Source organism: Trachymyrmex septentrionalis, unplaced genomic scaffold (assembly GCF_001594115.1).
Source record: "Trachymyrmex septentrionalis isolate Tsep2-gDNA-1 unplaced genomic scaffold, Tsep1.0 scaffold44, whole genome shotgun sequence".
Taxonomy (NCBI): Eukaryota; Metazoa; Arthropoda; class Insecta; order Hymenoptera; family Formicidae; genus Trachymyrmex; species Trachymyrmex septentrionalis.
This window is the reverse complement of record NW_017305611.1, coordinates 2,832,323-2,847,512: the sequence shown is the minus strand read 5'-3', so window position 1 is coordinate 2,847,512 and position 15,190 is coordinate 2,832,323. Positions and strand designations below refer to the sequence as shown.

At 37.8% G+C, this 15,190-nt stretch overlaps 1 protein-coding gene across 1 annotated transcript in view; it reads right to left on the bottom strand.

Annotated features, from left to right (window-relative positions):
• LOC108751376 (nuclear anchorage protein 1-like) overlaps window positions 1–15,190 on the bottom strand; it is an 84,334-nt gene that overhangs the window by 31,459 nt on the left and 37,685 nt on the right. Inside the window, exons 19-25 of the mRNA XM_018491498.1 lie at window positions 7,834–7,962; window positions 7,313–7,418; window positions 4,917–4,994; window positions 1,956–2,180; window positions 1,608–1,768; window positions 1,308–1,519; window positions 843–1,047 (exon numbers count right to left, since the gene is read on the bottom strand). Coding sequence (XP_018347000.1) covers window positions 843–1,047; window positions 1,308–1,519; window positions 1,608–1,768; window positions 1,956–2,180; window positions 4,917–4,994; window positions 7,313–7,418; window positions 7,834–7,962 — 1,116 coding nt within the window. The remainder of the gene's footprint in view (window positions 1–842; window positions 1,048–1,307; window positions 1,520–1,607; window positions 1,769–1,955; window positions 2,181–4,916; window positions 4,995–7,312; window positions 7,419–7,833; window positions 7,963–15,190) is intronic.

Here is a 15,190-nt window from a genome sequence, read left to right as displayed (position 1 = left end):
ATATACATATACATATACATATACATATACCTATATATATGTACATATATCACGAGTACAACTTCATATAAGTCACAAATTACTAATATATTAAAGCGATTACCAGACAAACGAATGTGCTGAAACAAAAACTTTAAAGTTAACTCTTAACAATGGGCTAGGTATAATAAAATGTTATCTACTTTAATTGATAATCCATACCTAAATGACTCAATCCTAACAATATGCAAGCATTAACAATGAATCACAACAAGATATGTATACAATAATGATACTCAACGAAATTTTTCTATGAAACATGCAGCTACCATCTCCCTTTTAAATCTCTATCCGAAGATCCTCGGGACATTTTTCGATAATGGATAACAAAAGAAATTATTTAAGACAAAACATGACATATCTTTCAACATTCACATACATAAATTGATTTTTCCCATTTAAGTGAAAATGTTTAAGTGAAAAATCATACTGGAACATTTTTACACGCTGGTGCAAGTTAGGAATCGTACAGACATTTACGTTTACCATACTAAACATAAATGAGTTACAAAAGTGCTGCTACCATTTAAGCAATCCTCTCGTGCAACGTACGATACTTGGTTCGATCGTAGTCCCGAGCGACCTGAGAACAGACAAGATAGCCTACCGACTGCGTTCATGCTTGCTAAACTACAATTAAATCCCCGAATAGATACCCGAATGCGCAATGTAAGTTCGGCAAGAGCATATATGTACACCAAAGGTGTATGCGGCGTATAATATTAATTCAGCCGTTTATCGGTAAGAGATTTTCCAGTAAGACGGTACGCTGCTCTACAATGTTACGTGCAAGCATATATTACCAGTTATGCTGCACAGGAGTCTCAAAGTCGGCGCATCTCCGGAATACTGGTTGATCATGCCTTTATTAGCCGCCTGTGGTACTGGAATAGTTAAAGTTATCGGCTTGTGGAACTTTCTCCGTCTCGGTTCGACGGTAACAATCGGCGACACAGCCACTCTATTTCCAAGTAATTTGGCCACCAGATCCGCCGGTATAGGATGTGCCTATATGTTACAATAAATAACTTGTGGAAAGGTCTAGATCTGTAGAATATTATTAGATATAGTAAATTATTTATTTTTGCTATTTAAACCAAAAGTTTTAATTTCTCAATTTATAGAGACGTAGGCGATTAAAATTTTAAAATTAAAAAATAATCAATTTCTTTGCCTATCATAAGTAATTAAACGTATTTAAATGCCAAAGATGCAGATGAGAATGTAAATATAATATATTTAATCGATAAAGGGAAACGGAAAAATACCTGCAGGCCGACTCTGATCTTCTTAGTAAGGGCCGCTTGCGGGAAGACAGCTTGTACTTGTGGTACAGCGGATGACGACACGGTGCCGCCTTCGGGACCAACCGCATGGACCTCTTGCCGGATGCGAGATACTACCGCGAAGTAATGTGGGAAATCTACAGTGAGTATCCTTACGATACGAGACGTTTGGAGATCTTCTAGCTGGCTTAGCTCTGGAAATGTAAATGTCAAAGTGGCTCTTTAATTCAATGTTTGCCCTATCACTTGGGAATCGTAAAAAGGAAGTTACTTGAATCATACCTTCTCCCTCAAAGCTCTCGTTAAGCACATCTTGAACAGCCTCCTCGCTAGCTTCCAAGGTATGCTCGCGCCAGGTCTCTCCGTTGTCTGATCGTAGAATTACTATTTCTCGTTCCTTTCCGCGCAGCGACGCGAAATGTGGTACTTCTATGATAACAGGGCTGTACAAAAACATCTCTTAACATTTGAAAAGGATTTGTGGTCATAATCATCAACTGTATAATAAAATTATTCTAAATCTTCAGTTATACTTTACACTTATCGTTAGTACGAGAATACGCAACAAGTATAAATCGAAGGTAGTCGGAGCAGAAAAATAAAATCATGAAAGATATCTAAGGAACATACCCCAGGAATTTTGCGCCGACAGGACCTAATTCGAGGATGCGACTGGCCAACGCTTCTCCCTCCATCAGGGGAGGTGGGTTTGTCAATTTGTCTCTCCTCAGATATCTACAGGTGACGCGCATAGGCATTGCGGCTTTACGCGGTGGAACAATCACGCGGACGCCGCTATGCCTGCATCCGCGCATCGCACCGCCTCTTGCGTCCACCAAGAAGGAAACCAGGAAACTGAGGAGATTTTTGAGAATGTGTTACATTCGTTTACTTACGACACATTATAAGAAATCGTCCGGAATAATATAAAAAATTGCAATAAAAAAAATTACATTATATATGTGGAGGCTGCTTGCAAGAGATGCACACAGTCAAGGTCTATTTTAGGTACACAAAAAATGCGCGTGTCCTCGACATTATTTTCGCGCGCGTGCTATTGTTTCGTTGAGCTATCAAACGTTTACAGCAATTTACTTTAATTTCCATATGAAAATAGAACAAGTTTATTTATATACGAGTATACGTTATTTGCATTCTGAAAGATCCCGCTGTAAACGATATAAAAAAAGTTAGAGAATAGATTGTTACAGCAATGTTTGACCACAATTTCATGGAAATCACAATAAATAAATATCACAGTCAAAAATAAAAAATTGAGCTTATATATGTGATATAATTCTAACATCAATGTCAGTCACAATGCACTGTATAACTCTGTAATTAATTATTACGAAAAGTGCGCAAAGCCAGAAAGCATAATCCTCGAGAAATTGTACTATATAAGCGTGATATCTGTGAATCGGAGATTATGACGATCTTATGAAAATTATTTGTTAAAATTTAGAGACAATGCGCTTTGATCGCGTTAATATCATGATATTATCGACTGCAACGTGTCTTTCCTGCCAGTGACAGTGAGATAATTTGTGATGAGATAATTTAACTACATTCTACCGACACCTAATTGTTGTGCGTAAATATAATTACTTTGGCTTAATGTAATGTGAATAAGATAGTAAGATTATACAACAATGAGGAATGTATAGCAAAATAAGATATAAATAAAACAGCTATCTATACAAGTCGAATCCATGTGGACATTTCTATGAGATGACAACGAGCTACACAAGTGTTTGTGTATATATAGGTGGCAAAATAAGAGATAAATAAAACGGCTACATATGTAGGCCAAATCTATGAGTATTCCTACGTGAGGTGTCTATCATATGGATGTGATACAGTAGCAAGCATCAAATTACCGACATTGAAGGCAACGAAAGTGTTATCTAATTCGATTAAAACAAATTGGTTTCATTCAGTCGCTCTTAAACTACCGCATACAACGTTGTCAGTGCCGAGAATCTCACTGAGATAAGCCTGTGAAGTATTCACAAGAGAATTGTGCAATGTATGTACAGTAACATCACGCAGCGGACATAAGCTCAGCAAGAATGTTTTCTACGATATTGACACTTGGTGTCGATTATTGCGGTTGTTCAAACGAAGTTATTAAACAGAAGCCGCAGTTAATTTGTTTTTCATTTTTAATTCTTCTAAATTCGTCGACGCCCCAGTAAGCAGCGTTTACGTACGTTTTTATTGAATAATTTATCGCCGAGAACGTAGAAAATATTCGAGATAACTACAAGGCATACGTGCCTGCTATTTCATTCATTGTGCATTTTTTCATGTCAAGTTTTACTGATTTCTCGAGAAATTAAATTTATTTTATGACTCATCTTTCATTAAACGAGCTGTGTTTGCCGAGCAATGTATGATGTACGAAGATGTTTCTAAGAATAATAAAAGTCAGCGACTACAGAGGGTTGTGCGGCGACATATATAGCTGTGTGTAACGACGGAAGGAAGAATAATCGAAAGAAAATCAAGGGGGTGATGTATATACACGGCAAACTGCAGAAGCTAAGATTGATGAGAAGATCACTTACTTTCTCCACTGTGGAATTCTGCTAGTAGCGCAAATAAAATAACAGAGAGGATCGGGAACAAAATAAAAAACGCGTTAGTATTCATTCGTTCATAAATATGACGATGAGATGACACAATAAAGAGATGATATATCGCTAATATTAGCACATTTTTACAAAATTTTTGTTCGTAAAATCAAATTTAATTAACACGAGACATTTGGTTCATTATGTGATTCTTTTTCTTCTTAATCTTTTGATTTGTTTTCATTGTGTTTCGTTTTCGTAAAATGTGCTCCTGTTTATGATAATAATAATAATAATAATAATAATGATGATGATGATGATGATGATGATAATGATGATGATAATAATGATTGTCGCTGATCACTTCGTAAAGTGCACTCATCACACGCAAGCCACTTTTCTATTGTACACGACTACGAAACAAGAAATAACAATAATAATTATGTATTATAGTAGAGAGAAAAACGTAACACACTCACACTCTGCGAAAAGAAGACACGTACTTCGAGGAAAGAAACTTAAAATAATGACGCTCCGAAATCTGTTGTGATCGTCCTCGACTGTACACGAGAATTCGACTGTCCACTTAAACTGCATCTCTTCAAAATTATTAGCAAACTAATTAACGCAACAGATTCCGTTGCGCGTAATCCGCGCGAAATAATTTAACTTAAAATAATTATACAAGAGAAAAACATCCAGCAGCAGCTATTGCAACGTTGAAATCTTCTTTCTACTTTCTACTATTTAACAATTTGTTGGAAGAACGATTCTTTTTTTTTTATAATTAACATACTTAATATCCTGTCATTCATTTTTGGGCAAATCACTACAACTGTATACCATTACTTTTATTAAATAACCAATATAATTTTCTTTTTTACAGATATTATTAATATATTTATTGTCACTAGTAATAATAACAATTTGTCATTACGCAAAAAAATTCATAAAACAAGAAGACTCGTTTATCAAATTCGGCAGGAAAGGGAAGATAACGTAAAGGATGGTGTACCTGTCCCTCCACATCCCTTGTCCCTTCGGTGCGGTACTGAGAGCTGCCAGCGAGGTGCATAGGGACTCTAGGGACTCGCTATTCTCAAAATAAAACCGAGTTTGATTATCCGAATAATAATCTTGCTTATCATGCTCATGCTATCTCGCTCATATAAGTAGCACTCTTTTCTGTTGTCATTGCATTCATTTTTAGTCATTACAGAAGTGCCCTGTGCTTTTCTTTTGAATATATAGTGTCACGTGCAGAAATAATTCGATCAAGAATGTTGCATCATTGTTAAACAGATAGGCGAAACAACGATCAAGATTTTCTACGTAAGAGGTAAAATTTTCATCATTGCGGATATTCTTCACTCTGTCCAAATCAGCCGAGCGGTTAGTACAAATTGCCAGTGATAAACGAAAGTAGATTGATCAAAGAATCGTTCGTCCAAGTGAAATGTGAAAAACAGCATGCTAAACACTAAGTAATCGAACTTCGCTACAAACAAGCAGGCTGTAACCAGAATATCAAGCGTTCTTGTTGAGCTGGTTGAATGACTGTAAATTATCGCAAATCCTGTCACGAATGTTAAGTATAAAACACAAATGGTAGCACCAAAAATTCATTATGAACAGTATACTATCACGTGTTTCGATACTACGTTTGTTACGTTGTGTTACAATCTTATATGATTATGTCTCACAGTAATCAAGTTAACTTATATACATATGTATATATTAAGAAATAAGCGAACGAGAGTATATATTTCGTGAGAATTGAAATATTTAAGCTAAATTTTCATACATGTGGCACATTACTTTTCTTTCTATATCGGACACATTTACATCGAAAAAGTATTTTCTAAAATAATTCTAAGTTAATGTATACCACAATATGTATGCTAAACCTAATACAGACTTGAAGTAGGCAAATATTGCACACGATTTGAATAAAATATCATCTATTATGACATATGGACATTAGGCACAGACAAGTTATCAACGGTCGCGCGTTGATAACAGCGATATAAATCTTTAGGCTCAACATGAAAATAAATGTGAAATCATTTATGTTGTGAAACTTATGTACAATCATGTGTATATTTTCATCCAGATTCGCAAAATGCATAATTTTATTCTTTCAATATTTTTTTCAATTTAATATTTCACATATTAATATTTTACAAACACGTTCATTCTATAATGTTTCATTTACGGTTTTATCAACAATAATAATAAATAATCTCGATTGAAGAAACAATATCTAAAATAAAATAAGAATAAAGAAAATTATCGACCACCATATTGCTTGTAATTATATAAAATCTGTTCTGTTACCAATCAGAAATTAAGATGATCAAATTAAAGTAAGGAGTAATTCATTAGGTGGCCAATCCATCTGTAGGGTTAATCACAGCAGAAAACTTTCACCAACACACAAACTACATCATACTATAATACACATCATTATTGTTTCGTAGTATCAATACAGCATCGATCGCGATATGTATATCGAACTACAAGGCCGCGTAATATATCGTGGATTGCATTTCCCGTAATATTAGATTAGATAACACTTTTATCTCACCTAAAATTTAAAATCCCTATAATTTACAATAGAAAAAGATTGGTGCGTGTAAAACTGAGCGAAATTTTGACGTCAAATTAATATCAAGAAACTATTTTCTTATTATATTACGTTGAAAATATTAAAGCCTGATCTCTAAAATCTCTTAAATCTCTTAAACCGAATAAGAGAACAAAATATTCTATTTATTTATACTCGAGACTGTAATAAACGATGATTTTCGTACAACAATAATAATCATTCCAAGTTGCTTCGTATATACATTAATAAAGTTTTTAATTTTACATATATGCAAGACACTTTTCTCACTGTTGAATAAATTCAAATCCGTAAATATTAGATCATCAGTAACATGCGTCGAATTTTGAGCATGTCGTAATGTTATATAATTTTAATATTATATACGCTTATATTACGTCACACCATGCAATTATAATTTTATCTTGCTGATTAATGTTTTTTTGTCTTAATTATCAATAGAAGGAAATAACATTTCCTCTGAGGTTAAATCAGAAAAAAATTATTACGATCATGAACACTTAAAAAAATCCTTTATATGCTACATTGTTATTATGGTTTAATCGAGTATTAAAAACTTGAAATGCAATAATATTTACAGTAAAATTTGTTGCACAACTTTTCAATACAATGCGAAAAATGTATCTTTTTTGGGCTTATATTGCAGAATTTAAATAAAATTCCGAAATAGATCGTATAATCAATAATGAAATTTCGTCATTTTAAATATTCTTTATTTTAATTTTAATTAATAATGCTAAAATGAGATAGAAGAAAGTAGATGTAAAATATTATATTGTACATACCCGACATGCACAGGATGCCTGTTGATGTCTACATTGTCTGGTTTAAGATTGGCCGCGTTCGTACGTTGATAATGTTCTTTCGTAATCATCTCTGTTATGGTTGGCGCTAGAAAACACATTGCCATGCACGTTAAATTTATTTTCCGAGGATGAGCTAATCTGATTAACGCAATGTGCAGAATAATCGAACGTTCGGTTCTGCGATACGTAGCGGAATATTAAGTGCTACAAAACATACAGCTACTATCTCGCGTTCCTCGTGTATAATCTATCAATATAGCAAAATTATCGAATTATCAATAGAATTGTATAAACAATGGATAAGATAGATAAACTCGCTTAAAAAATAATAATCGCGACAGAGAGAATACGTAAATGTGGAATAAATTCCAAATCTAATTTTTAGCAAAATCACCAATACCTAATGCAAAAGATTCGAAAGCATAGATAACTTGACTTGATGATATTACTCCGATATCTGGCGAAACGTACGTGGGGATCCAACTATATGTTTTACTTACCTCCGGAATGTCGATTATCTCTCTCGTCGTCCGTCACATTCACGCGCATCGAGTCATCCCCCATGGACTTCATGTCATCAACAGTCATGTATCGGTACTGTTGTTGGTCGCTGAGCATTGGATCTTCACCTGCGATAAATATTAGACTTAATAATGCAAGCAGAATGACACAGATATGTTCGATAAGAGCGAGAGAGTCCGAGAGGAGACGAATGAGACTTTCATATTTTGGAGTATTGTCGAGTTCAAATAAATTGTACGATATGTAAAGATATATTCTCTACGGAAGTATGCGTACAAGTGAGAGTGTGAGTTATGTGAGCCTGCAAATAAGGAAGAAACCAACATCGCCAAGTACGTTGCAGTGAAGCTGAATAAGCGATATCTGTAGTTTGATGTTTCTGTAGGGGAGCACGTGGCCTGTCTAATGATTTAGAGTTTTTGCTAAATAAACCAAAAGTGTGTACGATCGCCGCTGGAAGGATTTAGTTCTATTAATTCTTGTATGTACGAAACAGAAACATTATCACGTCGAATTAAATACATCGGGCGGTTTTAAATGATTTCAATAGTGTTCTTAAGTGTTTTCATTCCCACTCGTCGATCCGAATGGAAAACAGAGCTATTATTATGTTGTGCAGTTATAATGGTTACGTTTAGTCTTGCAAAGGATTCTGAGTCGCTTACAGCGTTGCCTTCACTTCAATCCTATTTATCTTAATCGTATAACCAAAATTATTGCCATGTAAAATAGAATCTCCTTTTCAAACAACATTTGTGCGACTACGCTAATTGTAAGTCATAAAAGTTTGTAATTTATACATTCTGTTTCGAACATCCGATGGTACGAAAGAAAGAAATTAAGCCACGCGATTTAAATGAATCCTTTAATAACAATGCGACAAAGGCAGAACGAGATTATAGAGAAAAATTGTTTTCGTACGTAATGAAACTAACCATAAATGTAGATAAATTACAGAAGCGTTTATCAAAATTAGTAGAATTTCGTTGAGAAAGTTACATTTAAAGTGAATGAATTTTTTCTTCTGTCCACTCGATCTAATCAAAATTCAAAACCACTGCCACACCTCCTCAGATATTTCCTTCAATTTTATATAAAAGTTTTATGTAAAACAAACACTCGTTATAACGATGGTCTAATAAAGACCAGGCCAATTTTATTCAAAAAAAACTGAAGAGGAGGAAGTTCGTGGGTGTCGCGAAACACGTCATACCTTCTATCAATTGGGGTCACGGTTAGGTACACCTCACACCCAAGAGTCACGCATAAACGAGCGTTATTCGCGATAGGACGGAGGTTGGAACGTATACGAACCGTATCACATTTTTCATACGACTGAGACGCTCGCTTTATGAGCCTGCGTTATCAGATGTTCCAAGAATGTAGGCCATGATTATCTAATGAACGGTCAGCCTACAAATTCGCCTCCCACAAGATTTTTCGTACCGTTACCGCCGTAATCACAAATTAACTTCGCGCGGCTTAATGCATGCAGATTGAGCGCGTTCCGAGTTGGAAAGAAACCTCAACGCGTTAATCGTTTGACAACCGCATTTTTTCCCGAAGAATTTATTCCGACAACACATCGTATTTTCTCATCTTCGGTATCTCTCTTGTGAGAATTGTTATCTCTTTAAATAGAATCGCCTATGACTAATGCGAAAAAAATCTTGATAGCAAAGGCCATTAATAAACATACACGTGCGGCAGAGATTGTTGCAACAGCGTTGCTAGAATAACAAATAAAAATTAATACAACATCAAGAATATTATATATAAGAAATATAATGAAAAAATATTACTTAAAATTATTATGAAAATATGTGATACATAATAATAAAAAAGAAATCAGAAGGAGCAGCTAATGATAATCTGGAATATTAATTTCTCGGTCGATGGCTTTATTAACGTAGTTTTTCGAATTCGAGTGATTTAAATTTCGCTCAGTTTCATTGTTTTTCGGTGGAATGCAACGAATTTGATGTAAATATCTTTGGCACGCCGACGCCGGCGTTCTTCGAGGACATTCTTGATCTACATTTCACGACGATTTCGGCGCAGTTCTAGATCTGACCTAGTTCTGCCATTACCCCATTCTCTTATCGTTCGCCCATGAAGTGACGTCAAGAACTATCCGCGGAACTTGTGGTGTTGCTCGTTAATATCTAAAATTAATGTAAACATTCGAAACGGACGATGATACCTCGCGCCATCGCGCCATAGGAAATTGTAACGTAGAAGCGCTAATTTTAACAATGTTCAAGGACACGATAGCCAAAGAGCTGCGGCGATTCCGCTTCTCTCTCTCTCTCCCTCTCTCTCTCTCTCTCTCTCTCTCTCTCTCTCTCCCTCTCTTTTTCTGGAAAAGCTTCTGCTTTTGACCTATATCTTCCGTTGCAAACTACGCCAGGGAAATGGCAAGCTATAATCATCACGTCGAATCTCGTTGAGTGCAGTTAAAACGTTGACGTGCGTCATGTACGAGAATAGTACTAATCGCAATCAAAGAGAGAGAGAGAGAGAGAGAGAGAGAGAGAGAGAGAGAAAGAGCTTGTTTTAAGCGCGGGAACTAATCGGATCGGAGCGCCACTCGTAAAACCGTCGATGAAAGATCCAACGGTGCACGTTCAGGAACGGACGAGGGAAGTCGAGGCGTGCCGGAAAAACCTTCTCCTTCGATCGCGTAACACCGGCCTTTTTATTCATGCAGCGTAATGGTGTCGCCGCGAAATCACGTTGCACCAACGACACGCGACGAAACACATACGTATCAACGATCCTCAGTTTTGGTCGCTAAAATCCGCATTCATAACGCAGAGAAACATTTCTCGCGATTATTTACCGATTTATCGTATCGCTCGCCTTGATCCGCGCATATCACTGACGATGTTTCATAAAAAGTGTACGGACTTGCGAAATCTTGCAAAATAAGTCGCCGTATCAGAATTTATTCAAGACTCGGGAGATTCGATTCGTTCGAGGGAAAATCATTTAATTCAATTAATCCTGATCGATGCGGATAAAAGGCGGGAGGCTTCAATTAATTTCCTTCGCAGCGTTCCTACCGACACGCAAGGAGAAGCGCAAGGAGAGAAAAATGCGGAAGCGATTCGATCTTACGCAACACCATCCAGCACGGACTATCTTTTTCACGGAGCTTCGTCGGGATTAACGGAGCATTTATTAACACCGCGAGGCCATTAACGGGATGATATCTCCTCAATGGCGTGATGCTTGTTATCCGTTCACCAGTCCGACCGACCCAGTTACTCGCCACGAGCAACGGCAGTTAACCCTAACGCTACGATACGCGACTTTATCGTGGACCGCACATATCTCGGCTGTGTACGTAGACGCTAAAAATATACGCCGGAAGAGCCGAAAGTCCGTCGATTCGCGGGTGCGCTCCTCTTCCGACGGGCGGAGTTCCGACTTCCGGCGCCCTTGAACGCCTACCCGAACGCGCCGTCGTCGCGCAGATATCATCATTCATATCCCTCGGTATCGTTGACGGAGGGGAGGAAGCCTCGTCCGCTTCATTGTCGCGTTCGCGCACGTAGTAACAGTAGCCGTATCGTAACAGTAGTAGCGTATCATCGGGTCACGTTCCTCGGCCCGCTCTATTAAACGCGACGACGCTCGGCCGCCTCGACGCGGCCGGAATCACGATTCACGGCGTCCGCATTCGGTGTCCGGATCTTCCGGCGTCGCAGGAAGACGATCGTGGCGATCGTACCTGATCCCGTTGCGCGATAATGCACGCGTCCGCTCGCTCTCTCTCTCTCTCTCTCTCTCTCTTTGTTTTTTTCTTTCTTTCCCGTGTCTTTTGTCTTCACGAGCGGACAGACGGACGATACGTTTTCCGCGGATGCAACGCGTGGCACTGAACGCGCGGCGCAAGCCAGCGAAACGCGCGCTGCATGCGAATAATGTTTTTATCCGAGTCTCGCGAGTCGGGCGATACCTCGCGATACGAAGGCTCGAATCTTGGCGCGTTATTCGCTCATTCGTTCGTTCGTCTGTCCGCTGTCGCGCCGATTTAACGCAAATCACACGCGCGAGTTGGGACACACGCTGCTATCAGAGCAGAAGACGGAGGTCTTATCTGCCAATTAACTCGCATTATCCGCGCGATAACAAACGGTCACAAACATGAGATCGAATGGAAAATACGGAGATCAGCGTCCACACGCGAGCTCTGCAAGCCCAAAGGAAAATGCAGATGCAATCTACAAACGGCGCGGCATTCAAGCGTCGAGTTGTTAATTAACGCGGCAAATAATATACTCGCGTCGAAATAATAAATACTGCTTTTCTCTCCCGCGTAACCGTAAAATTATTTTACATAACTGCCTCTGTACCTCGTACATCGTGCAGAAATACACGGGAATTCGAACAACAGTGGCATTCAGTGCTAAATGCGCGCTGAGAGCGTCCCTCGAAATCAGGGACGATTCCGTGATTTGCGGCGCTCTACAAAATTATGCGCAGAGCGCAATTAGTTCATGTATTCAAGTACATTTGTAACATTCACACATGTTAAAAAAAAAAAGAGATAATAAACGACACCCAGAGATGTAATAAGTTAATAAGTTGGAAAATTATTCGAAAGTTCTCTTCGAAATCTCTGGTGTTCGCTCCCCTTAATTTCTCTTTTTTATTTTTATCCTTCGGCCCTTCATCGTTGAAACTTTATCATTCTTTATCTGCATCTCAGAATTAAATTGAATAACGCGATTCTAACGGAATCTAAATATCTATATATAGATGTCACTTGCTCCTCTCCACGTTTTTAAAAACATTTTCAATTTGTCATTTTATCGCCAATAAATACTCAAATATTGTGTTACAAAAATGTCAGTATTATTATAATATTATTACAAAAAAATGATCTTTTCCGGAGTCGCAAAAATATTTTTCTACATCTGTGTATAAGATAGAGCATAAAGAGTCTTGAGAGAAAGAATATCGTGGATCTCTCTTAAGTCGCGACCCGAATATATCTCGACATCTGCATACGCATTACGCCCGAGGATGTTCGTCATTCACTCCGCGCCCCCGATTCCAAACAATGAGCTACAGAGCACGAGCATTTAGCTTTCATTAACGAACTTGCGAAAACACGGTCGCGTGGCGCGATACGGCTTGGTCTGTTATCTCTTCGTAAGCACTGATTATCACGTAATAGTAACACCGGCGTCAGTAAATACACAATGAAGAGTAACACGTGACGTGTTGGAACGTGTTGAACATGTGTTATCCTACAGGACGAGAACGTTTCGAGATATTCCGGGATATCGATGTATATTTTAACACTTTTAATTATCCGTCCGATTCATCCTGCATTCTTGCGCCACATTCAAATATTTACGTAAATCGTAAACTTTTTTGCTACTTGAATGTATGTTTATTTGTAAAAATTAAAAAATTGTTTATATAAAAATAAAAAGATTTTGTATTTTGTGTAACAGAATTTTGGAAACCTCATCATTTCTGATAAACTAAAGAGACTTCTCTACGTAATAAAACTGTTTAATGAAAAATAACATTATGGAGAAGATTTCCTTCGAGCGAATAATTTAATGTACATTTTCAATGAGATACTTCTTACTATTTTAAGATGCATCGGAAAATTAGATCAGCTTAATTAGTATTTCAAGCTAATGACGTAAAACAACATAGACTTAGCAAGCTAGATAATGTTTAATTGAAAGAATGCGTTATATCGTGAACAAAGACTCGTGGGAAGTGAGCATTTAACGTTCATTAACGTTAAGTACGTTACTTAACGTTATGAAAATAGAGTCGCGTGGCGCGATACACGTTATCGTTTTGCAAGCATTGGTTATCGGAAAAAACTTAAGCCATCATATTGTGTAGAAAGAATTGTTTACATCAATTTTGCGTAACGCGATTACATCAATTTGCAATTTACGTGATGACTACACAGCTAACAATAAGTTGCTAATTCGGAGCTGCAACTTTATTCGAAACTGCGTAAGTGAGCTTAAAATCTTACTTCAAAACCTTTCGATATATAGGCTATCTATTGTATCCAAGTTCGTTTATACTTTATGTAAAATTACATTCGCTAATACATAACTTTACTTTTACAAACCTTATCTGAAATCGATCTAAGGAAAGAAAGTTAAAAGTTTTTCATTTTTTTTAAATAGCAAATACATGTAATATTGTCGGAAGATTTCCGGGACGTAGTCAGTTCAGTTAGTTACAAAAAATTCATAGATTTAGATTGGAAAAATTTATAAAGGATCAGATCGTACAAAGCATAACATATAAATCCTAACGAAATCCGAATGAATTCCACTTGTCGTTCTCAATGTTTTTTTTGTCAAAACCCTTTTCATTTGTTGTCAGTAATAAATATTCAAGTATTAATTGTTACAAGGTTTTACATTACGACCTGTTTAATTTTTTATATAGAAACAGTGGCACTTTCTGTCAAGCGATGAAAGAAGGGAAAAATTCGCGTTTGCCTGTATCGCGATTTCCGCTTGCGCGAGCGATCGGATCAGAAGGAATCGCGTTCGAATATTGCGGACAGACGGCTGCGGTGGCATAAGCGACAATGGTGTAACGCGACAGATGCACGATATTTACATAATACGTCACTATTCCTGCTGCCACACCCGCACGAACAGCCGCACGTGAATCTCTTTTTCTTCGCTCTTCCCTTGGCCATGTTCGCCGTTTGCGTTTCTCCTCGCTCTCCCTTTCTTTTCCTCTCTTGCGGAATTCGTTCCGACGAATCTCCCTAGCCTGGAGGAAGCGTTCCGTATTCCTCTCGAGCGTCGTTAGCCCACTGATGCACTATCGCGACGAGCCATTCGATAGAACCGTCCGGAACTTCGCACGCAAGGCGTGCGGCACTCGATATGCAGGTGGCATGGAATGAATAGAAATGCAGCGACCCGAGATATTTTTAATTTTTTACAACAACAATTTGTACCGCGCACCGACGGATTGCAAGGTGATAACCGACAACGCATCGCATTATCAGCATTTGCCCTTTTTCTTTCATTTATTTATTTATCGTTCCTTTTTTTTCTTCCAGAAAATCGATCGATCACGTTTTCGATGTTTTCCCTGCTTCGCTCCTTATCGCACGACGGCTGATCGGCCGTATGGCTTATCAGCTCCGCAGGCCGTGGCCTCACTTTGAATATCGCGCACTGGCACACGATTGATGGGACGACCGGCGGCTAAGCATCCACTCGATTAGATCCAATTCGTTTAATTACGTTAAGCACGGGCGCGTTGAATACTTCCTTTATTTTCGCGCGCGTGCTCGCGACGGTGGCGTCGACGGGGCGG